The following is a 26928-nucleotide window of genomic DNA, read 5'->3' on the forward strand; positions in this document are numbered from 1 at the left end:
TTATCAATATTTTTCCTTTTCTTTTGGAGATTGTTGCTAGGGATAAAACATAAAGAGTGAGGCTATGGTACTATGCATAGCACGGATTGGTTCGCACTACGGATCAATATTTTTATTTTCAAGTTCCTAATGGTCGATCTTAATCATTCAATATAGTCTCCATATGAATATTACTTGTAAACTAAATTTTACATTTCTTAGAATTCTTTTACTATTTTTTTGGATGGGTAGAAAACCACTCTTTTCTGGATGGTCCAAAATTTTCAGATTTGAGTAATTTTGTACCTATCTAAATAAATATTAAAAAAATTCTGTAAAGTCTAAAATTTTATTTACAAGTACATATTCATATGAAGATTATGTTCAACGACTTAGATCAACCGTTAGAACTTTCAAACCGAAGATGTGAGTCCATAACATGGATCAATGTCCGTTATGCATAGTACCATAGGTTCAGTCAAACATAAATCCTGATATTGATTATAACTTGATAATAACAATTGCTGAGAATTGTGAGGTAGCGTTGCATTTATTTAATTCATCGGTTCTTAGACAATAAGGAAACATTCCAATCCTTCTTGAATGAACCATGAACTATTTATTTTTAAAATAGCGTAGGCTTAAATTATCCATGACTAGTTTCACTAGAAGATTTTATTTTATTTGATAAAATTATATATATATATATATGGTTTAATTTTGTTTACCGTCAGACATTAGTTTGTTCATGTTTTAGGTAACGCGCATTGCTTTGATATTTTTGGGCTTATTTGGACCTAACAATGAGAAAAGCTGACCGTTAATCAGCCTGTAAAGGATTAATTAAATATGACTAGCAAAGTAGCTCAAATTTAAAGTTGATATACATTGGATTGGACTACAAAATTAATTGTAAGAGAGTCAAAAACGAAAAATTTAACAGCCAAGGGATCTTGAATTAGTTTTGACAGAATCAGATAACATGTTTGTTTCTATTTATTCAGTTTTAATTGTGTTATATATTTTTGCAGTTTATTATTATACATTAATATTCAATTTATTTGAATTTATTGTGAACAGATTTAATTAATTCAATAAAAAACGATGATTATAACTATAAAAGTAGCACATGATCAAACATCCCCGTAATTTAATTGGTGTTAAAGATTATTCTACACAAACAAATCAAATTAGCACAACAAACATTTAGTGACCCGAATCACAGTGCATATAATGTTTCATTTAGAATTTGCTTAATGTTGTATTCTCCAACATATATTTAATTATGAGATTAAATTGACAACTCCTTATCATGCAAGATGTTGAGAGCAAAGATTGTACAACGAAGAGGAGAGAGCAGTGGAGAGTGATTTGTTTTGAGGTGACAGAGAGGAGGTACTCATTTTTTTGACAGGACAGAACGTTTGAAAGGACGCAAGATGAGTTGGAGAAGCTGAAAAGTGGGACAACATAACAGCCACACTATAGAGTATATTGTAGATGGTCATCAAAGATTAGATATATACATAGATTTGTCTCTAATTCAACATAAGTTCACCCTACAAAAAGGAATGGGCATCGATGGGCTCCAACACCGTTGTGTTGGTATATGATCCAACAGTCTGATCCACTAAGATCTGCGCTCATGAAAATTGAAACGGATTTGCACGGATTTTAAAGCAAATCGGACAGTGTTAGTGTTACACCCCAAACCAGAAAATTCTGAATTAAGGTGTGATCAATCCTCGCCTCGTACTTAATTAATCATTAAGCACGCAAGTCTAAGATAATCATAATAGTAAACCAGCAGCGGAAGCATAATATAAAATGTCAAGCATCAGTCACATATAAATAAATAAACACAAGCATACACATCATACAAAGTGTAATCCATGTCACCTGAAAATAAACATCATCTAAAGAAGGGGAGTACATGATCTAATGAGTTCCGTATATAATACAAGAATACAGATACTCATGATCCTACCCAAAATCCTAAATAAAAGTAAATCAAACGGTGTGGCCATCAGGGACAGCTCCTGGCACCTACTGCTGTGGACCGCCAGACTCTGTACCTAAAACCCACGAAACAACTTGTGGGTGAGCAACGATATGCCCAGTATGTGACCCAGAATTATCCCCTCAGGGATCCTCTTCGGTCAAAGCACTTTTATTTATAAATTGCGTTCAGTTATGAATATAATTTAAAATATGCACAAGTATGAACCTATATTAATATCTAATAGAACTTACAATACTTTTAAATGATGCCATGAAGCGGTCAATCTATTATGCCAACATGAAAAATAAACCCAAAATCAAAATATCATAACGGATAATAATCAAGTCGGAATCCAGTACTCCTAGCACTGTGTGCCCCAAATAAAATAATAATAACAATGATACGGATTGAGTAAATCACCCCGTGCCGTGCCAATAGAATCAAAAGATCCAAAATAATATATTCCAAGGACTGTGTTCAGAGAGCGATGATACACGTTGCCTAGTGACATCGAGCATTGCCCACAAGATAATAGCACACTAGCCAATGGGTATGCACGTAACTCAAGTAATAAAAATGCCACCACGGAACTCGAGATCGGAACCGTGGTGGGGTAACCCGTTCTAGGCATGTAGCTCCTAATGTAGGCGTGGGAAGCATCCCGAATCGTCTATGCCACAGAACTCGAGATTGAAACTGCTCACGTAGAATAAAAATAAAATGATCGAAAAAGGGTATATATATCAAAGTGTATATATAGTATAATCCTAATGGCCATCCGGGAATAACGTGACGTTTCGGCTCAGTGGCTGCGGCCCGTCCCATGCCAAGTGACACAAAATAGAACGAAGTCACTCAGCCCTGCTCAGCTCTCACTAATGCATGCATATGCACGTAAAATAATAATATAATCTTCTACGAGAAGAAGACAACTAATAACCTAATATTCTAATAAGATATATATATATATATATGACTTGGCTACGGTGCTATGGGTAGCTAAGAGGCCTTCCGTGATACGGTTCAATATTTGACTTTTTAAAATCCTAACGGTCGATCCGAACCGTTCATCTTATTCTCCATATTAATATGTGCTTGGAGACCAAATTTTACATTTTTTGGAAATTTTTTACTATTTTTTTAGATTTATTGAAAATTGTTATTTTTCAGACAAATCTGGACCATAAAAAACAATGATATTCAATAAATCTAAAAAAATAGTAAAAAGTTTCCAAAAAATGTAAAATTTGGTCTCCAAACACATATTAATATGGAGAACAAGATGAATGGTTCAGATCGACCGTTAGGATTTTGAAAAATCTAATATTGAGCCGTAGCACGGGAGGCCTCTTAGCTACCCATAGCATATTAGCCAAATACTATATATAGGACTTGGCTACAGTGCTATGGGTAGCTAAGAGGCCTTCCGTGCTACGGCTCAATATTTGACTTTTTAAAATCCTAACGATCGATCCGAACCGTTCATCTTATTCTCCATATTAATATGTGCTTGGAGACCAAATTTTATATTTTTTGGAAATTTTTTACTATTTTTTTAGATTTATTGAAAATTGCTGTTTTTCAGACAAATCTGGACCATAAAAACAGTGATATTCAATAAATCTAAAAAAATAGTAAAAAGTTTCCAAAAAATGTAAAATTTGGTCTCCAAACACATATTAATATGGAGAACAAGATGAACGGTTCAGATCGACCGTTAGGATTTTGAAAAATCTAATATTGAGCCGTAGCACGGGAGGCCTCTTAGCTACCCATAGCATATTAGCCAAATACTATATATAGGACTTGGCTACGGTGCTATGGGTAGCTAAGAGGCCTCCCGTGCTACGGCTCAATATTTGACTTTTTAAAATCCTAACGGTCGATCCGAACCGTTCATCTTATTCTCCATATTAATATGTGCTTGGAGACCAAATTTTACATTTTTTGGAAATTTTTTACTATTTTTTTAGATTTATTGAAAATTGCTGTTTTTCAGACAAATCTGGACCATAAAAAACAGTGATATTCAATAAATCTAAAAAAATAGTAAAAAGTTTCAAAAAAATGTAAAATTTGGTCTCCAAACACATATTAATATGGAGAACAAGATGAACGGTTCAGATCGACCGTTAGGATTTTGAAAAATCTAATATTGAGCCGTAGCACGGGAGGCCTCTTAGCTACCCATAGCATATTAGCCAAATCCTATATATAGGACTTGGCTACGGTGCTATGGGTAGCTAAGAGGCCTTCCGTGCTACGGCTCAATATTTGACTTTTTAAATTCCTAACGGTCGATCCGAACCGTTCATCTTATTCTCCATATTAATATGTGCTTGGAGACCAAATTTTACATTTTTTGGAAATTTTTTACTATTTTTTTAGATTTATTGAAAATTGCTGTTTTTCAGACAAATCTGGACCATAAAAAACAGTGATATTCAATAAATCTAAAAAAATAGTAAAAAGTTTCAAAAAAATGTAAAATTTGGTCTCCAAACACATATTAATATGGAGAACAAGATGAACGGTTCAGATCGACCGTTAGGATTTTGAAAAATCTAATATTGAGCCGTAGCACGGGAGGCCTCTTAGCTACCCATAGCATATTAGCCAAATCCTATATATAGGACTTGGCTACGGTGCTATGGGTAGCTAAGAGGCTTTCCGTGCTACGGCTCAATATTTGACTTTTTAAAATCCTAACGGTCGATCCGAACCGTTCATCTTATTCTCCATATTAATATGTGCTTGGAGACCAAATTTTATATTTTTTGAAAATTTTTTACTATTTTTTTAGATTTATTGAAAATTGCTGTTTTTCAAACACATCTCCCGAGTCAAGGTAATGAACAAAGAGTGAAAATGAAAATAATCACACAGCATGATTTATACAACAATTAGTTGTGATGATTCCTGATTTACAATTTTATATTCAATTATCTACTTATTTTCGTGAGTCAGGGAGTTTCCTGAAGACGCAAATCTCACTGCACTAAGTGCAGTAGACAACTAAGAATCAACAAAACAGGTAAAAATTTTAACAGATCAGTTTGAGCTTCATGCAGCACACAGACTACAGAAACAAAACAGAATTAGATATGGTTCGTGCACTGCATGAAGTCAAACCTGCCCTGTTAAAATCTTTACCCAACAAAACCTCAATTGATTCGAAATTATGCATTCAATGAACCCTCAATCATGCAATTATATCTAAATTAAGGCAGAATTTAAGCCAATAAACCAGTAAATGAAATAGATATCCGAGACCAACATATATGAATAACAATGAAATAAAAAGGATATCTTAAAGAAGCTTCTATGCTGGGATGTGAGGTGGCCCACCAAGTCCATCCCGACTCTTTCCATACACACAGGACAAATCTATTACACCAAAAAATAAACACAAGCAACAACAAAATATCAGTATGTGAAAATTGGAAGTTAAGCTTTGTACACGCTGGTACTGTTATCCCAATTGCCAAATTTTTTTAAATAAAAGTTAAAATGGGTACTTTATGAATTTCAAATGAGTTTTTAATAGAAAGGACAATTAAATGGGTAAATTTGTAAAAAAAAAAAAATTTAAAAGGGTAAATATGATATTATAAATTTTAGAGGGGAAATGTGTAATTTTGAGATTTTTGAGGGGTATACATGAAATTGCCCCCTTTCTAAAGTTGATGGATCCATTTTACCCTGGACTCTACAATTAGCTCTGAATTAAGTGCCAGAAAGATTGAAGAGAGATTTAATCTTTAGTTACTGTAGTGTATATACTGCACCAGTTACCAGATTTGTACCAGCAGATATAAAATAAATGAAAAAACCTAGTAAAAAATGTATCATGTGAGAAAAAACAAGCATGGATTTACCCCGGTTTTAACCTCAACAGGATGCTCATCATCAATGTGACAACACAAACCAACAAGGTCAAAGTCGTCAGAACAAAAAGGGCACGGATACTCAGCTTTCAACTCATCTTCTCCCGAGTCCACATCCTCAAATCCTAAAAACACATCTCCTGCCAGAAAGATTGAAAATTGTTGTTTTTCGGATAAATCTGGACCATAAATTTTTTTTGGAATTTCATATGTATATGTATATGTGTATGTGTATGTGTATGTGTATTTTTCTATAATTTTAAATTTCATATTTGATTTATAAAATTTTTTGGTGTAAATTTGATAAATCTAAATACGAATTTTCATGTATATTTTCAATAGAAAAATAAAAAAATTTAAAATTTTCTGTTTTAAAAAAAAGTAAAAAAAAAAATCGGGTTCGGTTAACGGTTAACCGAACCAACGAATCTGGTTAACCATTAACCGGACCCAAACCAAATTTCCGGTTAACAGTTAACCGGACTCTTTTAAAGGGTCCGGTTAACCGTTAACCGGAAATTTGGTCCGGTTAACGGTTAACCGGTTTGGGTAGATTTCAAATTCCACAGCCGGTTCGGTTATTTTTTTAAATTTAATTTATTTTTTGGATATAAATAAAAAAATCGGATTAAAATACATATTCATGACAAATTGAAATTCTAACCACTACTATAAGATCACATATGATAATTATTTATGAGAGGGGTGAACTATATAAAAACTTTAAGAAAAATAAAAATCTAATTAAATTTCAATATATATACATGATTAAAAAGTACCTCTTGGATATCAACTTGAACGGTTCGGATCGACATTTTAAACTTTGAAAATTGAAAAACGACTTAGTTGCACGGAATCTCAGAAACAATTGATTTGATATTAGCCAACCTTTATATATAGTTTGTGTAAATTCAGGGCTTTTGAATAATACACTCACATATGCACAGTTATGATTGTTTGTGTAGGAAGCAAAGCATTAATATCTACAATTTAAACTTTTTTATAGTTATGTTTCGACAGGGACGGACTAAGAAAATAGATCAGGAATAAACAAAAAAAAAAATTGAGCAGGAAAAGATAAAAAAGGCGGAAAGAAAATTGGTGGGCTTTGTAAGGACTTGTGCTTTCGCATTTTCTGACGTGATAGGATCCTGTGTTGGCAGTTACAGATATATCGCCCAAAATTTTATAGAATTGCATTGTGATCAAAACTGCAAGAGCTAGCTGGATCTAATTCTAGATCAAAACAAATTAGTCCCTGTTTCATACATTTATTAATTGTAGCAAGAGATTATACCAGTCTTGATTGTTATGTGCCGAGCCCAAAAAAAAAAAAAAAAAAAAAATACTTAACAACAAAATCAAACAAAAACAAGAGTTTATAAAGCTCAATTGAATCAAACACAAGCAAAATTCATGGTCAACAATGTCCACGGAAAACCATATATAAAGCGTGGGTCACATACCAAAAAGGAAAGAAACAAGTCGTTAACTAAAAATTACAAAGATATATATATGTGTGTGTGTGTGTGTTTGTATTACATGAGGAGGGATCCAATTACAACTTTTTTGGTGACACCGGATTGCACTCTCTATTTTCAAAATTTTCAAAATTCAAATAGTTGATCCAAACCGTTCAACATAATAGATATATATATATATATATATATATATTAAAATGTGCTTGCAGATCAAATTTTATATTTTTTGAAATTTTTTTACTATTTATTAACTATTTAACAAAATCGCTATATTCAAACCATTGAATTTTTGTATCCATCTTAATAAATAGTAAAAAATTTCAAAAAAAATGTAAAATTTGATCTGCAATTAATTGCAAAAACATTTTAACATATCCATCATGTTGAATGGCTTGGATCGACTGTTTGGACTTTGAAAATATAGTGTAATCCGGTATCATAAAAAAAGATGTGATTGGATCTCTCCTCTCTCTCTCTCTCTCTATATATATACACTATTCTGGCCTGTTCTCTTGGAAGAACCCTATTACCCTGTTGTCTTACTCAGTGAAAGACGCTCATCAAACGCGAAGTAGCCGAGTGGATCAATTTGAGAGGATCCTGCACGAGGCACTCAAAATTTTATTTACTAATAGGCATATGGTTATTTAGCATAATACAAATTTTAGATGAAGGGATTGAAGTCTAAGTACTTACCGTCACCATCACTTGGGAATGGTTCAGATAGTAAGAAATCATTCAAACAAGAAAAAACATTAGAAGGATCATGCTGCCTGTTGATTGCTAGCATATCACCTATAATTAATAATAACAAAAGAAACTTAGCTCAATCAGATAACATATAATTAAAAGGGTTCAATAAAATTAGAATATACATACGGCACCTTCAATTCTATTGTTTTCGGAAAGATTTGGCGCTGATGGTCCCAAACCAACAACAAGACGCCCACCATTTGTAGAGAGAGGCATGTTCCTTTCCATTGGATGAACTGAAACCTGAAATTCAAAAGACAAAAATTATTTAGACATGAGGTTTAATCATACTATTCTGAGTAAACAAAAGAAAATTTTAATTTGTTAGTACACATCTGTGCACAATATATTTCTACTCTCAACATCCACATGCTAAAAGAATAAACAAAAATATTACATTTATGTTGTTCTTAATTAATTGGATATTCAAAATAAAAAAATCGTTTGTATTTAGATTCAAAATGTCAACTTCTTTATCCATTGAAACCTGAAACCAATTAAATATGTGAACTCAACTTGTAAAGAATACATTGAAATTAAAAACCAAACAATACACTTTGTAAAGAATAAATGTTATTAAAATCAAGACATAATTGGCTAGAAACGATTGTAAAATCTGGCAAATGAAATAAAGATATAATGAACACACCTGCTGAGGATGACTACTGTTGTTCGAGGCATTGCATTTAGTGTGATATTCATCGGCACACTGCGTTGCGTGCTCAACCATAGACATCCAGCCTCTGTCAGATTCTGACTTAATACAAAGTATCTAAAAAATATAAAAGAGAGAAGAGAGGAAAATGAGTATCACCATCCTAAATCAGAAAGCAATATTTATTGAAAAACCAATACGAAAAAAGAATAATCATAATCTTAATCCTGGTTTCGGTACCAGTATAATGCGATAGACACCAGATCTGCATCAGCATGTACCTTTTACTACCGCTACCAATATCAATCAGGCGTGGAACATGTTATTGTACCTATGCAATATAAGTACTTTTAAGGGGGTACTGGAATTGTACCACCATTACGTACTGGTACGGGCTCTGTTCAGCTCCCAGTACTAGAACCACTTCTCAGATTTGCAAGTGTAACACAAAAAATACAGGTGTGTATTCTAACCTCGCAAATTGCAGATTCATCATTGTAATACAATTTGAGAAAGTCCTCCACTGTGCTGATATTTTTACTTTTAAGGAGAGAAGCACGATAATTTCCAACTTTCTTGATACATTTCACGTCGTGTGTCAGCTTTAGCTGTTTTGGTTTTTCAGACGCTACAGAATAAATAGCATCAAATCAGCAAATATAAAAAATACAAGGATTTAATTTACCCTTCAGAATCAACATATACCAACTAAACACATATGTAGTATGTTCATGTTTTTGGTCGTCAAATACAAATTGGACTTTAATGTCTGCCCTTACATGCTGGTACTGATAAAACATGCTAGAAGCATAGACTAAGATACTTGGACTGTCTCTTACTAGTACCATGCCGGTTACCAACAACATTATAATGAATAATGAATAATACACAATGAAAATCATTCTTTACCTTTTGATTTGCGGTCCATCACCCGAAAAGATTTGCTTATACACTCTTGAACTCTTTCCCCATTCAAATAACCCTCTTCTCCGTCAACCTTAACCCCCAGCCGAATAGATTTACTGTTTAACCAGTTTGAATTATAATTAAAAGAAATTTGTTTAAAAGTACCAACACCATTTTCAAGTGGAATAGGAAGACTAGGACATGTCAAAATAGGCTTCCCATTCCTTCCAATTAACACGCTCTGATTAAACTCACTCCAGCTCCAAGTTTCCCCTTTGTTTACCCAAAATTCAGCATCTAGTACCATGAGTATGAGTTTGGCAGAAGAGAGAGAACAGTTAGGAGATATGATTGATTGAGTGCATCTGTCGTATAATGCAACTTTAATGGGGTCTTTATTCTCGTCTTTCACTAGGTCTTTTGCGTAGATGCGGTCTCCGACCTCATTGAGGAAAACTAGGCAAAACTGAGCTCTGTTGGTTTGATCTGGTGGCGGCCTGTAAAGGAAATTAATATGAAACAATAATTAGTTTTCATACAATTCTAGAAAGGTGTTACACTTAATTAAATGCCTGGGTAGGCATTTAATTAAAATTCTCTTTACAGATCTAATTGTCTAAGGCCATGTTTTCCAAAATCCAGGGGATACACCTGAATGAACATGGCTCCGCCACTGAGCATCTGACAGCAGCCTTTAAGAGAGATTTGAAATCCATAATTAATTACAAAAATAAAGAAAGCTTGAATCCTGATAGGCCTATTTGGTTTTCCTTCTAAAATTCTGTGTTGGGATAAAAGAGTAAATAATAACTCACCTTTGAGGAGATAAATTGTGGTGAGACCTTTGACCAAGCTCTTCCCTAACACGTATCTCTTCTCCAACCTGTTCAATTAAACAAAAAATTGGCATTACATAAACCTCAATAGACTCGTATGAATTTCAGAAACTAAAGTATAGACGTGGATGAGAGTAACGATCTAGGGACAGTAATGATACAGAAAAAGTAATTAAACGATGGTTAGACTAGCACAAATTAATGGCACATGGTGTTTGCAATTACAAGAAATTAAGGGAATCCTTACAAATATCCCATTCATCTCTTCATTAGTCCTGCGAAAAGCAGGATTCCTAGTAAAAAAATAGAAACAGTTAAAGCTATATATTACAAGAAAAAGGACTAAATAATTGAAGTATTAAGAGAGATTTAAGAGATTAAGAGAGAGAGAGAGAGAAGAGTTGAACTGACAAATTGGACCGCTCTCCGGGGAGAGGAGGTGAGAGATTAGAGGAACGGCTGCTTTCACCGGGGATGAACGGACCGATGGCCATGTCTTTTTCTCTCTTAATAAAATCCAAGAACCCCAAAACAAAAATTAAACGATGGTCAGAGAGACTAGACTAGCACAAGTGGCATATCGTAAAGCGGGGCCATAGTAATAACAGAAAAACTGAAAGCTATTACCCAACGAAAAGGTTGGAACTTTCCGTGGAAATTATCTTGGAAATTTCCATGTAAATTGTCAAATTAATCATAATTAAGTTATCAGCTATGCCATGGACCAAACTTTTCCTAATTTTTTTCGTTAAAATCAATCTCAGCCTTTCATTCACCTAAGGGTAAAATTGGCATTGCACTTCTCCGTTTATATCTCCGCTAGCCACTTAGCATTCTCTGTTAATTCATTTTCCTTTCCGTCAGATTCGCGGCTTGACCCATACCGCTGTACTTGGGAGAGGCCTCCTTCCGGCTCGTTCATCTGAGAACTCTCTCTGTCACCCAATCTTTATCTCTCTCAGCACACTATGAGCATCTTCTCTGAAAGATTAGTCCTTCTCCCACATACCGGCCTGTACCTGTCGGGCACCGCAGAGAAACCATCTTCATGGCGGAAAGGCAGTGCGACTTGTAGGAGTCGATGCCTCACATTCATATAGATAATAGGTTCAACTACAACCAAAATGATGCCGTTCATGACTCAAAAGACATGGTAAGTTATCAGATTTTGATTAAATTGAAATTTCATCAAATACTATGGCAATTTGAAATTTAATAATTGCATCTTCCTGTACCTACGCAATCCTCACAACTTTCCAGAAGATTTTGCTGTATTTGAAATTTAATAAGTATTTGGTGTACTTAATGAAAATTTTGCTTCTAATAGTTGTTTCTTATTGATAGGCCTTTTTGGACTCATTGAGTACACAGTTCGTCTAGAGACACAATGATTTTACATACTAGATATAATAATTCACAACAATTAAGTCCTGACATTTCATAATCGAATGTTGAAATGAATAAAGAATGATCAAAAGAACAAGTGACTACTTTTATGACACTTCAATTAGTTGATCTCTGAATTAATTCCGATGGTTTTGACAAAGTCATCAGAATTTCAATCTTTCCATTTATCTGTCTCTATCTCTAACATTTAGCATATGTTAACTTTGACCTGTAATTAGTTATCCAAAGTGTTTTAGTATTGTAGTTTGTCATTTAGTACTAAATCTGAATTAATATTGTATAATTATTCCTTTTCAGGCAAATGATGCTGCCTAGTCCGTTATAGCTAGACTCCACAATTAGTCATGCTAAGGAGTTGAAAGTTATCAAATTCTACTGGAATTTGACAATCTAGAGCAGACAGGGCTGATTCAGAAAATTAAGGGGCGGGATTAGCATCTTTTTGGCTTCTTAACCTTCTGTTGGCTGTTTGTTCACATCAGTTATTTTGATTTTTCTTTGTCAGCATTTATGTGTCTATTTACAATTTGAAGGGATTATACATATTGAAGAGTTAGTAGCGAGAGTTAGATTTGTTGGTTTAGATTGGTACTAGCATGGTAAATGGTTATCCTGTTATGTTAATTGTTATAGATTGGCATCATAATGTACTCCTTTATTGTAGTTAATAGTAGTTTTGACCTTTTTCCACTGTTTGAGGCTGGCCTTAATTTTTTTATGGGGTAATGTACTAATGTGCTACTTCCTCAATTTGTTCAAGTTGTACTGGCTGCAGATCCATACAAAAGTCCAGTTACCAATACCAACCAGTGCAAACCAAACCATACCAGTTGGTACCAATGACAACTGGTATAGACTACCGAACCAGCTCAATATCTAGTATGCACGTGATGGCATTTGAATGCATGAAACTAAGGATAATAATGAATGCAATGGCATTTTGAATTATCCTGTGATATTCAAATTGTATTTTAACTCTGTAGTACCCAATTTTATTACTTTAAAACTCCGGGGTGGTTAAATCTCAGTGAAGGAGACATTCTCAAAGGTTCATTGGATGACCTTCATAATCGTAAGATTAAGTCAATTTACTCTTGCACATTCTTTTTAACCAATTCTTCACCCCACATCCTTTCTATAATTGTTGCTTTTTTGTTTTATTGTAAATAAGAGTCTAAATACTTTGCACTCCTTTTTGAATGGATCATTTTTTTACAAGGTAACAGATGCTTACCATGAGCTGTTTATCGTCTTTCAGGGACAGTTTTGTCATTTTGAACTTTTAACCCCTATCTAGGTTTCAAGCCTTTACGAAACTAATTCAACAAAAAGTAAGTACAATATCACCATGAAATCTAGAAGAGGAAAAAATTTACTAAGTGTTTGTCTACAAACTCTTTCCAGTTTGCAACTAAACAGTGGAGGGCAAGATAATTAACAAAGTTATGATTAATTTGCTCTTAATAACTTAATTTCTGGTTGCTATTTACTCCCAAATTAACTCGACAAGCATGCGGCAGTTTCATGATGCAAAACACGAATGAGGGCATATTTTCTTGGGTCTATTGTTCCACTTGTACCCTTTTATGTTGTAATTGTAACAATAAACATATGCATTATGCATTTTTGTTGAAGTGTTCTACTGTACGTATGGCATGCATGTTTACGGCCTGAAGATGTTTTTGTTTCAATACGCGAGCAATTTAAACATTTAAAACAAATTAAGAAGATTAGAGGTTCATTATATATATGTTTTGACATGAGATGGTGATGTGTTTCTGTAGGGTGAATGTAGATTCTTCTCTCTTCATTATAAATCTGAACAGTATTCAGACGAGACTTACATTTACATCCAACAAACATTCAAATTCCTTGTTACTAACTAAAGATCTTTAAAGAATACCAATTGATATTTACTTCATAAATTTTAGATTTTATACTTATAATTTGAGTTCATAAATCTATATTTACTTCATATTTTAGATATTTAGTTCAAATTTTTTTGTTTGGGACTAAAGGCTTGGTTGTTGTTGTTGTGTGTAATTTGAGTTCATAAATCTATAGTGTTTTAAGCTGAGACTACTGCGTATTTGTGTGCAATGTTATACAAAAGATATAATTAAAATAAATGTGCCAAAACAAGGCGGGAGTCCTTAATAATTAGTATTGTTTTACCAGGTATACCTTATTTATGAAACAAGATATATTTTTAATAAAAGATAGTAAAATTTCTAAATATTTCCCTTCAAAAACATAAAAAGGTTTCCCCTAAATGGGAAAAATCATATTTCAGAAATTGGATCTAGAACATGACATACTTTCTCTAGAACAACATTGATAAAGAGATTTAATCAAATTAAGTGAAAAAAAAAAATCAAATTAATAATAGAAAAATAAAACATAGAAAAAGAATTCCCTTATTTACCAGTAAAAAAAAAAAATGTATGAAAAGGGATATGCAAAACAACACATGAATTTCAGTCAATTGGTAGAACAAATGAACAATGACCTAATTATAGCTTGCTATACAAGGGTTCACATTTCCCACTTAATTAACAATGATATTGTAAAAATACTCAACATAACTCAAGAATAAAGTAGTTAACTATCTCCCATAAGTGACATGCCTCCATTCTCCATAACTGAGAAGTAACGAAACATCTTCTTCTCAGAATATATAGGTCAAGCTAATTTGCATATAGCCCATACCAACCAATTTACAACTGATAGTAGCTGAAGGCGCTCTGAAGTACTTCATACTTTATAGGACCTCCACCCATGCCAGCCAATTTGCAACCAGTACCTGAGGTATTGATCATCATCATAATTGACTTTAAAAATAGTGAACAGGTTCAGAGAGCTTAACAGCAGTGCTGACAAAACGAGGGCCACAATCCATCGTCAGAGAAACAGTAGGCACCCACCACATAGGTCAAGCTGCACCTCCTATTTCATCAAAGAAATTCAGATGTAAGGTAATTAGAACAAAATATTACAATAAGGACCTAAAAGAAGCTAATGAATAGAAATAAATTCATTCCATCATTTAGTTTCTCAAGGAAAGAACGGAGTCATCTAACTTGCTATCAAGCTTTGCTAGCATGGCAACAGTCCCAAACAAGAGCCGAACTGTCAACACATGCAACAGTCCCAAACAAGAACCAGAAATTGAAAGCTATTAAGAAAAGTTTCATAGTTAAAATTAATCTTAATTTATCCATCCTCGACTCAATTAGCCCTCAAATGTGCAATTAACTTCTATACATGCAACAAGACGGTGCGAATAAGATTCAGTTTCATCAAACTTACCTTTTGTTTGCCTTGATTCAAATGAAGACCAAATAGGTCCAGAAGAAATGTTAAACTAGGCATTAGGCCAGTCCTAGTACCACACGGCTTCAATTTCATTGTATGAGTAATTGCAATACAACCTCATTTCCATCCTAGAAAACATTAGCAGATAACATTTGACTAATATATCACTCTAAGTAGTAACAGCAACATTGCAACAGTTCAATTTTGTTATTGATAAATGCATACATCTTAAGTAGAGGTTCATGGCATGAGAAAGGATTCCAGTCCAGGAATGCCCCTGAGGAGAGGTGATCGGTACAAAGGTGAAATTGATTGCATCAGGATGTGTTGGTGTAGTGAGGACCCACTCGCAGTGGTTACTAGATGGGTCCCATCCCCTTTTGAATATATTACTGTAATACATTGTGTGTATTTAAAATTTTGTTACTTTTTGTTCACTGATTTATGTTTTGGATCTGATACACTGCAATTGCTTCCTTAAATTTATCTCTTTGTATGAGACTGGAGGAAGCCCTTCCAAGCTTGGCTGTGTCAAACACATTAAAAGCCCCTTAAACCTAGAAAATTTAATGCAACAACATATGATTCATCAAATAGGCTTGTAGAAAATGATAAAAATATATATGATTCTGTAAGAAGCCCATGTAGGTCTATTGACTAAAATTACAGTTAGATACTCAATTGAGCCATAATTATGGACAACAGATTCTCATCCTAAAACACCGTATCCAAATCCATCCCCCCCCCCCCCCCCCCCCCCCCCCCCCTCTCTCCTTTCCAGAAGGAAAAAAAAAATGGTGGTAACCAACCTTTGATTTATTTTCTTTGAATTTCCTTTGTTGGAGAGGAGCATATGCCAGTCTCCTAAATAATCCAAGTTATGTTTGATTTCGCATAATGGTAACTGAAAACAAAATCTACTTGCATTCGCTCTGGTCTCTCTTTCCTCTCTCTACAAAGACAAAATTTGTACTGACAATATATATATTATTAATTTTATTCTTGTATTGCATATCTAAAGAGGTGAGAGTTGAGATCTTCTTTTTGGTAAGCAGTTTTTTCAAGCCATTTTTTTAATAACACGGTTAACATTATTACACATTTTATTTTAAAACCAGAATTCCAGATAAAGGATCCAACGAAAGCCAAAATATAAGAGAAATTGAAAGCTAAGCAGGCAAAATCAAAATAAAATTAGAACTCAAAATAATCGCAAAATCTTGATCTAGGTTTTTTCCTGGCAACCCGCAAAAAGTGCACAAAAGAATAATCAACATTTAATCAGAAAATATTAGGATACGTAGCGTCGCACCTGGAAGAGGACAACAACAACTGTGAAAGGCTGGACTGCTGGCATCGCACGACTCGGGGAAGGCGAAACGGGAAGGGGCGGTGACGCACGGCTGGTGACGTCGCACGGCTGGGGGAGGGCGAGAAAGAGAGAGAGAGAACCAAGAGGGAATTCGCCAAAAGAGATGGGAAAATTAGGAGTGCATATCCTCTGCATTATCTCAAAAAGGAATCTTTTGAGTTAATGAATATCAACTGTCTGATTTTAAACGAAGTCAATCTGACCCCTCCTTATGATATTGGGGGCCTTTTAATATTAGTGCGGATTTAGTTTGCACGAATCTTAAAGAAAACCAGATGGTCAATATTCATTAACTCAAAAGATTCCCTTTTGAGTTAATGCAGAGGATACGAATTCGAACATTAGAGAGTCCGAAAAGAGAAAGAGCGATTCGATGTATAAGACTATTTTACCCTCCGGATTAAAATGTTCCGTTAAATTAACGGAGAATTTCTGATCCTACGAAATATCTGAACGGTGTGATCGTGAATAAATGAACGGTCCGAAAAAAATTCGATTCATCCCAGAATTTGCCCATAATTACAAAAGTTTCTTGGAAATATCCTTGGAAATTCTCAAATTATATCATAATTAACTGGACTAGTGTGACATCCTTGACTGAATATTTTTTTTAATCTAAAGCCCGTAGGCAAAATGTCTTCGTTGTTTTTTTAATCTGTTAGTGATACAGCCTGATTCACATAGCGGAGAGAGAACTTCCCTTGGAAATTCTCTTGGAAATTCGCTTGGAAATTCGCTTGGAAATTCTCAAAATATATCAAATTAAATGGTTGAGTGTGACATAATTTATTTTTAATCTAAAGCCCGTAGGCAAAAAGTCTTTCGTTGTTAGGGAAATTTGCTCGGAAATTCCCAATATTCCCGTGGCACATGTAACCTAAGGTAACATAATATTTTCTGTTTGGATCCAGACCGTCCAAACAGAATCTGCACGAATATTAAAGGGACCCGTGTGTTTTACTTGGGGGCCTAATTGCCCGAATTGTGATCGAACGGTCCAACTCTAAACAGAAATAATCTTGTTACCTCAGAGGATATGAATCTCTCCCTTTCATAAGACAAATGTCTCCATCTTCGTCTTCTCATAAACACGGCCCGAAAAAATATAGAAAATAGAGAGAAGTAGAGATTGGCGATGGATCCCAACAAAAACGACCAGAACCGTCCGCTCAGCCCACCTCCTCTCCCCGGAGAGCGGACCAATATCCTTTGGTCAGTTTCACTCTTCTCTCCTCCTCTCTTAATCTCTCTCTCTTAATCTCTCTTAATAGTTCAATTACTTACAGTCCCTTTCCTTGTAATATATAGTTTTAACCTTGTAATGTCGCTTTTCGCAGGCTTATTCAAGATCTATTTGGGGCATCTGTAAGTATCCCCTTTCTTATACTTGCAAAGACCATATGCCACTTGTTGTATTGTTCCTTGTATTTGTTTTATTGTTGTTTATCCTTGGTTTTACTGGTGATTAATTGCACGTGAAGAGTGATTTTATCCTATGTTTCTTAATCTTAAACTTTGATTGCACATTTTTGGGTATATTGGGACCAATTTTATTTGTCTTAATTGCTTATTTGTTTGTACCAGTAAGTACTGTCCCTAAATCTCCTTTAGGGTGTGCTCCGCAATTGAGGGTGAAAACCCTCATTCATGGAAGGGGAAGGAAGACGCTCACCCCAAACAGTAATTTGTACACCCCGATTTGGGGGTGAAGATTGTCACTAAAAATCAGTATGCGTTCACTTCCGCACAGTACGCGTTCACCTCCGCTTCCTCTCCGCTTCTTCAGTTCTGGAGCAGCTGAAACCTTCGGGCAGCTGCGGTCTGAGGCACGGCTCCCCTCCGCACAGTGTTTTTTCCTTCCTCTCCCTCCGCGTAACCTCAATTGGAGCACACCCACTCTCATGCACGTCCCTACTTTAGTTTCTGAAAGTGATACGAGTCTATTGAGGTTTATGTAATTCCAATTTTATTTTTAATTTAACAGCTTAGAGAAGTTTTCCAGGTTAAGGAAGAGCTTGGTAGACTGCCTCACTACAATTTACCTCCAAGGTGAGCTATTATTTACTCTTTTATCTCAACACCCAATTTACCTCTTGTATATGTAGCCTCACGAAGAGGATTGTACAAACTTTTTATAGTCTATCAGTACTTCAGTAGTTTGTTGATCCTCATATTTATGTCAGTCAACGATTTTACTTGAATCAACATCAACTCTAATTTTGTGAAAATCACTTATAATTCACCTTTTTTATTCCAACCTTGGATGGAGTAGCTTATTGGTTTCACAAAGTTACCTGTAAAAAGTAAAAACTACCACATAATTCAAGCTTTTTTTTTTTCCTTTTTCCTTTTGTCTCTTGTAAGTAATTATGGATTTCAAAATTTCTCTTAAAGGGTGCTGCCATATCCAAACAAGAAACCTCAGTACGGGCTACGGTTCATCAACAAGGTCAAAGATCCCACCTACACAACCAAACCAGTGAGAGACAATAATGGAGACCGGATAAGAGTAGAAATATACAACTCTTACAATCAATCAAGAGTATCTCCTGACTGTTTTCTCTCTTCTGCCAAAGTCAGAATCATTGTGCTTGATGCTGATTTTTCGAAAAACAGATTAAATTGGAGCACAAGTGAGTTCGTTGAAAACATGTTAACGGAAAGTGAACGAAAGAGGCCTTTTTTGACAGGTCGTAGTCTTATTATTCAGCTTAAAAATGGGGTTGGTACTTTTGAAAATATTGTTTTTAAAGATAATTCAAGCTGGACAAAGAGTGGATTTCGGCTAGGGGTTATGGTTGAGAGTGATGGAGAAGAGGGTTATTTGAATGGGGAAAGAGTTCAAGAGGGTGTGAGCGAACCTTTTCGGGTAAAAGACCGCCGAGGGAAAGGTAAAGAATGATTTTTCAATGTCTATTGATCATTATTCATTGTTGTACTGTTGTTTGCACCAGGCATGCTACTAGTAACAGATATTCCAAGTATCTTAATTAGTCTATGCTCCTAGCATGCTTTACCAGTACCAGCATGTAAAGTCCAATTTGCATTTGACAACCAAAAATCGCAAACATACTACATATGTTGGTAACTGGCACGGTACTAGGAAGAGATATTTCAAGTATCTTAGTCTATGCTCCTTGCATGTTTTACCAGTACCTTCATGTAAGGGCAGACATTTAAGTCTCGAATTATATTTGACGACCAAAAATCACGAATGTAAAGATTTTAGTGGCCACTACATAAGTGATGCTTGAGGGTATAAATTAAATCCTTGTATTTTTTTTTTTATACTTGCTGAGTTGATGCTGTTTATTCTGTAGCATCTCAAAAACTGCAACTGCTAAAGCAGACACACAGTGTACGATGTATCAAGAAAATTGGAAAAGATCGTGCTTCTCTCCCCCAAAAGAATAGGATCAACACAGTGCAGGAGTTCCTCAAATCGTTTAACAATGATGAACCTGAACTTCACAAGGTTAGAATACTCATCTGTAGTTTTTATGTTGCATTTATCTCAGAAGTGGTTCTTGTACTGGGAGCTGAATAGAGCCTGTACCAGTATGTAATTGTACTCACTTATAAGTACTTCTATTGCATAGCTACAATAAGGTGAACTGATATTAGTAGTGGTACTGGAAGGTACATGCTGATGCAAATCTGGTGCATACCGCAGTATACTATTACTGAAACAAGGATTTAAGATTATGATCATTCTTTTTTCGTATTCATTTGTTAATAAATTTTGTTTTCTAATTACAAGGAATGGATGGTAGTACTTATTTTCCTCTCTTCTCTCTTTTATAATTTCTAGATACTTTCAATTAAGTCAAAATCTGACAAAGACTGGAAGCCTATAGTTGAGCATGCAGGTCCCTACTTTAGTTTTTGAAATTGGTACGAGTCTATTGAGGTTAATGTAATGCCAATTTTATTTTAATTTAACAGGTTAGAGAAGAGATACATGTTAGGGAAGAGCTTGACAAAAGGTCAAACTACAATTTACCTCCTCCAAAGTGAGCTATTATTTTACTCTTTATCTCAACACCCAATTTTACAAGGAACACCAAGTAGGCCTATTGGGATCGAGTTTGTTGATCCTCATTTATGGCAGTCAACGATTTTATTCAATCAACAGACCCTCATCATCAACTCTAATTTTGTGAAAATCACTTATAATTCACCTTTTTTTATTCCAACCTTGGATGGAGTAGCTTATAGTTTCACAAAGTTGCCTGTAAAAAGTAAAAACTACTACATAATTCAAGCTTTTGTTTTCCTTTTTTTCTCTTGTAAGTAATTATGAATTTCAAAATTCTCTTAAAGGCTGCTGCCAGATCAAAACTTGCAAGCTCGATACCGGCTACAGTTCATCAACAAGGTCAAAGACCCCACCTTCACAACCGACCTAGTGAGAGACAATAATGGATACCCCATAAAAGTAGCAATAGACGACTCCTACACTCGATCAAGAGTATCTTGTGGCTGCTTTCTCTCTTCCGCCAAAATCAGAATCACGGTGCTTAATGCCCTACTTTGGGAAAATAAAGGGGAAAATTGGAGCAGGAGTGAGTTTAATCACAGCGTGTTAAAGGAAAGGGAAGGGAAGGGGCCTATTTTGATAGGTCCTAGCCATACTATTCGGCTTGAAAACGGGGTTGGTACCTTTAGAAATATTGTTTTTAGTGATAATTCAAGCTGGACAAAGAGCGGATTTCGGCTAGGGGTTATGGTTGAGGGTGAAGGAGAAGAGGGTTATTTGAATGGGGAAAGAGTTCAAGAGGGTGTGAGTGAACCTTTTCGGGTGAAAGACCGCCGAGGGAAAGGTAAAGAATGATTTTCATAGTGCATTGATCGTTATTCATTATAGTGTCATTGGTAACTGGCATGGTACTGGTAGGAGATATTCCAAGTATCTTAGTCTATGTTTCTATCATGTTTAATCAGTACCAGCATGTAAGGTCAGACATTAAACTCCAATTTACATTTAACAACCAAAAATCACGAACGTAAAGATTTTAGTGCCACTACATAAGTGTTAAGTTGGTATAAGTTGGTATAAGTTGGTATATGTTGATACTGGAGGGTAAATTAAATCCTTTTATTTTTGATACTTACTTTGTTTCTATTTATTCTGTAGCATCTCAAAAACCAGACCAGCTAAAGCTGACACACAGTATACAATGTATCAAGAAAATTGGAAAAGATCGTGCTTCTCTCCTGCAAAAGAAAAATATCAACACAGTGGAGGACTTCCTCAAATTGTATTACAATGATGAATCTGCACTATGCGAGGTTAGAATACACGACTGTAGTTTTTATGTTACACATGCAAATCTGAGAAGTGGTTCTAGTACTGGGAGTTGAACAGAGCCCGTACCATTACGTAATGGTACAATTCCAGTACCCACTTATTAAGTACTTATATTGCATAGGTACAATAAGGTGAACGAGTTATACTAGTTCATATTAGTTCCAGGCCTGATTGATATTGGTAGTGAAAGGTACCAGCTGATGCAGATCTGGTGTCCACCACAATGTACTGGTACTTAAACCGGCATTTAAGATTGTGATCATTCTTTTTTTGTATTTGTTTGTTAATAGATATTGCTTTCTGAGTTCATGGATGGTAATAACTCATTTTCCTCTCTTCTCTCTTTTATATTTTTTAGATACTTGGTATTAAGTCAGAATCTGACAAAGGCTGGATGTCTATGGTTGAGCACGCGACACAGTGTGCCGATGAATTTCATGCTAAATGCAATGCCTTGAACAACAGTAGTCAGCCTCGACAGGTGTGTTCATTATATCCTTATTTCATCTGCCAGATTATAGTTGAGCATGCAGGTCCCTACTTTAGTTTCTGAAATTGGTACGACTCTATTGAGGTTTATGTAATGCCAATTTTATTTTAATTTAACAGGTTAGAGAAGAGATACATGTTAGGGAAGAGCTTGGTCAAATGTCTAACTACAATTTACCTCCTCAAAGGTGACCTATTATTTACTCTTTATCTCAACACCCAATTTTACAAGGAACACCAAATAGGCCTGTCACGATCGAGCTTGTTGATCCTCATTTATGGCAATCAACAATTTTATTCAATCAACACACCCTCATCATCTACTCTAATTCTGTGAAAATCACTTATTCACGTTTTTTATTCCAACTTTGGCGTACATAGGTTGTTGGTTTTCCAATGATGCATGCCTAGGGGTGTAAACGGTCAGATAGGGATCGGATAGTGATCAAACCGTATCCCTATCCGTTATAATTTTTTGGATATGAATACGGATATGGATAGTCTCAGATACAGATCGGATGTTAAACGGATACGGATACGGATCGCATATCGGACGGATACGAATACGAATATAATTCGGATAATTGAAAGTAAATTACTTGATCGTGGAATCAGAATCGCTCACTTGATCATGAAATCAAAATCGAATAAGTCGGTCAAAGTTGACCGAATCCGATTAGAAACTCAAATTTTTCAGAAGTTTTATTGTACGAAAATATAGGGAAAAGTTGATAGAAAAATAATTTATCAAAATATTATGCTTAGATAATTTTAACTTAACAAAATATTATTACAATAAAAATAAAACAAAATAACATAGTTCGAGAGAGCGAGCAAGAGAGTTTAAACAAATTGTAATCAGACCATTTGATTGAATTGGGGGACCCCACATATATTAGAAGGTGGCTCCGCGGCTCAGAGAATGAATCAAAATAGTTTGAAGAATATATATGGTTTATACAGTTGTTAATATGTGGTTAGTTAATATAGCTCAACCTAGAGCAGTCTGAGCGACAACTGTTGGTAACGCAAAAAAGAGAAATGAATGGCAAACCGGAGCATAAGCCAAAAGGATTAGTCCCACAGATATATTACAACTAAAACACCTGTATTCATATACTAGCTGAGAGTTCTCAATTGAATTGGCCCATGTAGGCTGACCCATACAGGATAGGAGATAGAAAAAGAAATCGGATATCCAATTGGAGTCAGATATTGGATGTGGATAATTATCCGAATCCGGTTCCATATCAGAAACCGTATCCGAATCTGTATCCGAATCCGTATCTGGTAATATCCGAATCCGAATATTCGACATCATAATTTCCAGGTTTCGGATCCGGATAAAATTGGATAATATCCGATCCGTTTACACCCCTATGCATGCATGTAAAAATTACCACATGATTCAAGCTTTTTTTCCCTTTTGCTTTTGTCTCCTGCAAGTAATTATGGATTTCAAACTTTTTATATAAAGGCTGCTGCCAGATCAAAACATCCAACCTCGATATCAGCTGCAGTTCATCAACAAGGTCAAAGACCCCACCTTCACCACCAAACTAGTGAGAGACAATAATGGAGACCCAATAAGAGTAGAAATATACGACTCCTACATTCGATCAAGAGTATCTCCTGATTCCTTTCTATCTTCTGCCAAAGTCAGAATCACTGTGCTCGATGCCGAATTTTGTAAAAACAGAGGAGTAAATTGGAGCAGAAGTGAGTTTGTTCAGAACGTGTTAGGGGAAAGGGAAGGAAAGGGGCCTATTTTGACAGGTCGGGATCTTATTATTAGGCTTGAAAATGGGGTTGGTACTTTTGAAAATATTGTTTTTAATGATAATTCAAGCTGGACGAAGAGTGGATTTCGGCTAGGGGTGATGGTTGAGGTTGAAGGAGAAGAGGGTTATTTAAATGGGGCGAGAGTTCAAGAGGGTGTGGGTGATCATTTTCAAGTAAGAGACCGGCGAGGGGAAGGTAAATAATGATTTTCATTGTTTAAGGATCATTATAGTGTCGTTGGTAACTAGCATGGTACCAGCAATAGATTTTCTAAGTATCTTAGTCTATCCTCTTAGCATGTATTACCGGTACCAGCATGTAAGGTCAGACATTAAAGTCCAATTTGCATTTGAAAACAAAAAATCACGAACATAAAGATTTTAGTACCCCAGTACATAAGTGTTAAGTTGGTATATGTTGATAGTGGAGGGTAAATTCAATCCTTGTATTTTTGGTACTTGCTGATTTCATGTTGTTTATTCTGTAGCTTCTCAAAAACCGGACCGGCTAAAGCTGACACACAAAGTACACAGTCTCAAGAAAGTTGGCAAAGATCGTGCTTCTCTCCTCCAAAAGAAAAACATCAACACAGTGGAGGACTTCCTCAAATTGTATTACAGTGATGAACCTGCACTTCGCGAGGTTAGAATACACGCCTGTAGTTTTTATGTTGCACGTGCAAATCTGAGAAGTGGTTATAGTACTGGGAGCTGAACAGAGCTTGTACCAGTACGTAATGGTACAATTCCAGTACCCACTTATAAGCACTTATAAGGTGAACGAGTTATACTAGTTCATAATTGTTCCAGGCCTGATTGATATTGGTAGTGGTAGTGAAAGGTACATGCTGATGCAGATCTGGTGTCTACCACAATGTACTGGTACTAAAACCGGCATTTAAGATTGTGATCATTGTTTTTTCGTATTCATTTGTTAATAAATATTGCTTTCTGGTTTCATGGATGGTAATACCCATTTTCCTCTCTTCTCTCTTTTATATTTTTTAGATACTTTGTATTAAGTCAGAATCTGACAGAGGCTGGATGTCTATGGTTGAGCACGTAACGCAGTGTGCTGATGAATTTCACGCTAAATACAATGCTTTGAACAACAGTAGTCAGCCTCGGCAGGTGCGTTGATTATATCTTTATTTCATTTGCCAGATTTTACCATCGTTTCTGTCAGATTATATCTTGATTTTACTAGCATTTTTTTCTTTATAAAGTTTCTTGTTTGGTTTATAATTTCATTGTGTACTTTACAAATTTATTTCACTTATTTGGTTTCAGGTTTCAATGGATAAAGGAGTCAACAATTTGAAACCAAGTACAAACCAATTTCAAGATCAATCCAGTATCAGTTCAGAGGTATGCACAAGTTGATAAATGGCCTGACACTAATTGTGTATTAAGCCTCAGCTGCTTTTGCTTTATTGCTTGAGATACATTGCATTCTTTATTTTGTAAACTTGAACCTGATGATTATACCTCATGTCTAAATTATTGTTCTCTTTTGAATTTCAGGCTTTAGTTCAGCCAATGGGAAGGAACATGTCTCTCTGTGCAAATGGTGGGCTTTGTGTTGTCGGTTCGGGATCATCAGAGCCAAACCCTTGTGAGAACGAAATAATTGGAGGTGTTAAAGTATATTCATATTTTCCTTGTCTTTTGTTGAACCCGTTTATATGTTTATCTGACTGAGCTAAGTTTCTTTTGTTATTCTAAATTATAGGTGATATTCTAATTTATGGTTCTTCTTCAATGAATGTATTAAATGAACACATCTTAACTGCTTCAGTGCCAGCTATTTTATTTGAGACAAACGTAAGCAAAATTAAGTGGTTGCTTTAGATCAGCTTTTCTTTACTTCATACTTGATACGCATTAGGTGTTTATTGCTTGAGATTCATTGCATTATTTACTTTATTAATTTGAACCCAAATTCTGGCCCAAATTTTGTTTAGAGCATTGATTAAGCTCCATATGTCATGACGCCCATAATAAAACCTGGAACAGTACTGTCAACCCCTGCAACCATAATGCAATATTTTTGTTTATTCTTTCAGCATACAAATGTTGAGAGAGAAAATATACTTCTTTTGTTTTGTTTTGAGTGTCCTGTTGTAGTTTATTTTATTTTTATTTCTTTAACATTGCTGCACATTATAAAACCTGAGAGTGTCAACCCCTGCACTCATAATGCAATATTTTTGTTTATTCTTTCAGCGTACAAATGTTGAGAGAAGAAATATACTGAAGGGGAACTCGGTGCAACATACTAATGATAACGGTAAGTACTTGACATCCATCCCTTCATCTAAAATTATAGAAACTGATTGTTCTACAGGATTATCTAAAATTTGTAATATGCCGATTGCCCATATGCCGATTCATAAATAAAATTTTGTGAGCCCCTTTTGCAGGATTCCATTAACTTGAACTTTCCAGTGACTTGATCTCAATGGAATATTTGTGTTCAGATGTTGAATTCGCAAGTTCGATCGGGAGGTGGCGGTTCCAGTGGCGGTTACGGTAGATGGTTTGGAAACCGGAACTATAATCAGCCCAGAATTAGGTTTGCAGTTTATTATGGTTGACGACTTGTTTCTTTCGTTTTGTTTTTGTAAATTGGTGTCATCAAAAGAGCCCAGGAATATGTTATGTTCATAATATTTCATTTTAAATATAAAAAATGTATAACTTTTAAGCGATTATTTTCAGACTAAAAGAGAAACATATATATAGAAATAAATA

The 26928-nt window shown here is 35.0% G+C and overlaps 2 protein-coding genes and 1 long non-coding RNA gene across 8 annotated transcripts in view; 1 reads left to right on the top strand and 2 right to left on the bottom strand.

Moving 5' to 3' along the window:
- Positions 1-7293: 7293 nt before the first annotated feature.
- The window catches only part of LOC144562724 (calmodulin-binding protein 60 A-like), a 39252-nt gene continuing 19617 nt past the window's right edge, over positions 7294-26928 (bottom strand). The window contains exons 1-9 of one of the 2 annotated variants that reach the window (XM_078311967.1): positions 10911-11046; positions 10747-10792; positions 10479-10546; positions 9667-10160; positions 9231-9385; positions 8752-8874; positions 8234-8345; positions 8046-8144; positions 7294-7949 (exon numbers count right to left, since the gene is read on the bottom strand). In XM_078311967.1, coding sequence (XP_078168093.1) covers positions 7876-7949; positions 8046-8144; positions 8234-8345; positions 8752-8874; positions 9231-9385; positions 9667-10160; positions 10479-10546; positions 10747-10792; positions 10911-10993 — 1254 coding nt within the window. In that variant the 5' untranslated portion in view covers positions 10994-11046 and the 3' untranslated portion in view covers positions 7294-7875. Of the gene's footprint in view, positions 7950-8045; positions 8145-8233; positions 8346-8751; positions 8875-9230; positions 9386-9666; positions 10161-10478; positions 10547-10746; positions 10793-10910; positions 11047-26928 lie in introns of those variants that run through there. The other variant, XM_078311976.1, reaches the window with a different exon arrangement.
- On the bottom strand, positions 14364-16643 carry LOC144544763 (uncharacterized). 4 transcript variants are annotated; one of them, XR_013508349.1, is made up of 3 exons: positions 16534-16643; positions 15447-15778; positions 14364-15349 (listed from the first exon to the last, which is right to left on the bottom strand). It is a non-coding gene; the product is annotated as an uncharacterized LOC144544763 (long non-coding RNA). The 4 variants fall into 4 exon arrangements; XR_013508354.1 differs by having other exon boundaries at positions 14364-14852; positions 15216-15778; XR_013508340.1 differs by having other exon boundaries at positions 14364-15778.
- LOC144562665 (uncharacterized) lies at positions 17687-26888 on the top strand. 2 transcript variants are annotated; one of them, XM_078311897.1, is made up of 18 exons: positions 17687-17805; positions 17931-17958; positions 18578-18642; positions 18988-19484; positions 19914-20068; positions 20539-20606; positions 20917-21416; positions 21731-21885; positions 22263-22385; positions 22514-22581; positions 23871-24370; positions 24663-24817; positions 25183-25305; positions 25465-25542; positions 25699-25810; positions 25907-25998; positions 26401-26464; positions 26598-26888. In XM_078311897.1, exons 1-18 carry the CDS (start codon positions 17729-17731, stop codon positions 26606-26608), a joined length of 2871 nt encoding a protein of 956 aa, XP_078168023.1. In that variant the 5' UTR covers positions 17687-17728; the 3' UTR covers positions 26609-26888. The 2 variants fall into 2 exon arrangements, with proteins under 2 accessions (XP_078168023.1, XP_078168017.1); XM_078311891.1 differs by having other exon boundaries at positions 26655-26888.

This window comes from Carex rostrata, chromosome 1 (genome assembly GCF_964058835.1).
Source record: "Carex rostrata chromosome 1, lpCarRost1.2, whole genome shotgun sequence".
NCBI lineage: Eukaryota > Viridiplantae > Streptophyta > Magnoliopsida > Poales > Cyperaceae > Carex > Carex rostrata.

Coding starts and splice junctions, on each gene's coding strand:
- LOC144562665 (XM_078311891.1), top strand. CDS start 17,729: ATGGATCCCAACAAAAACGACCAGAACCGTCCGCTCAGCCCACCTCCT. Junction 17,806..17,930: donor GAGCGGACCAATATCCTTTG/GTCAGTTTCACT, acceptor CGCTTTTCGCAG/GCTTATTCAAGATCTATTTG. Junction 25,999..26,400: donor CTATTTTATTTGAGACAAAC/GTAAGCAAAATT, acceptor TTATTCTTTCAG/CGTACAAATGTTGAGAGAAG.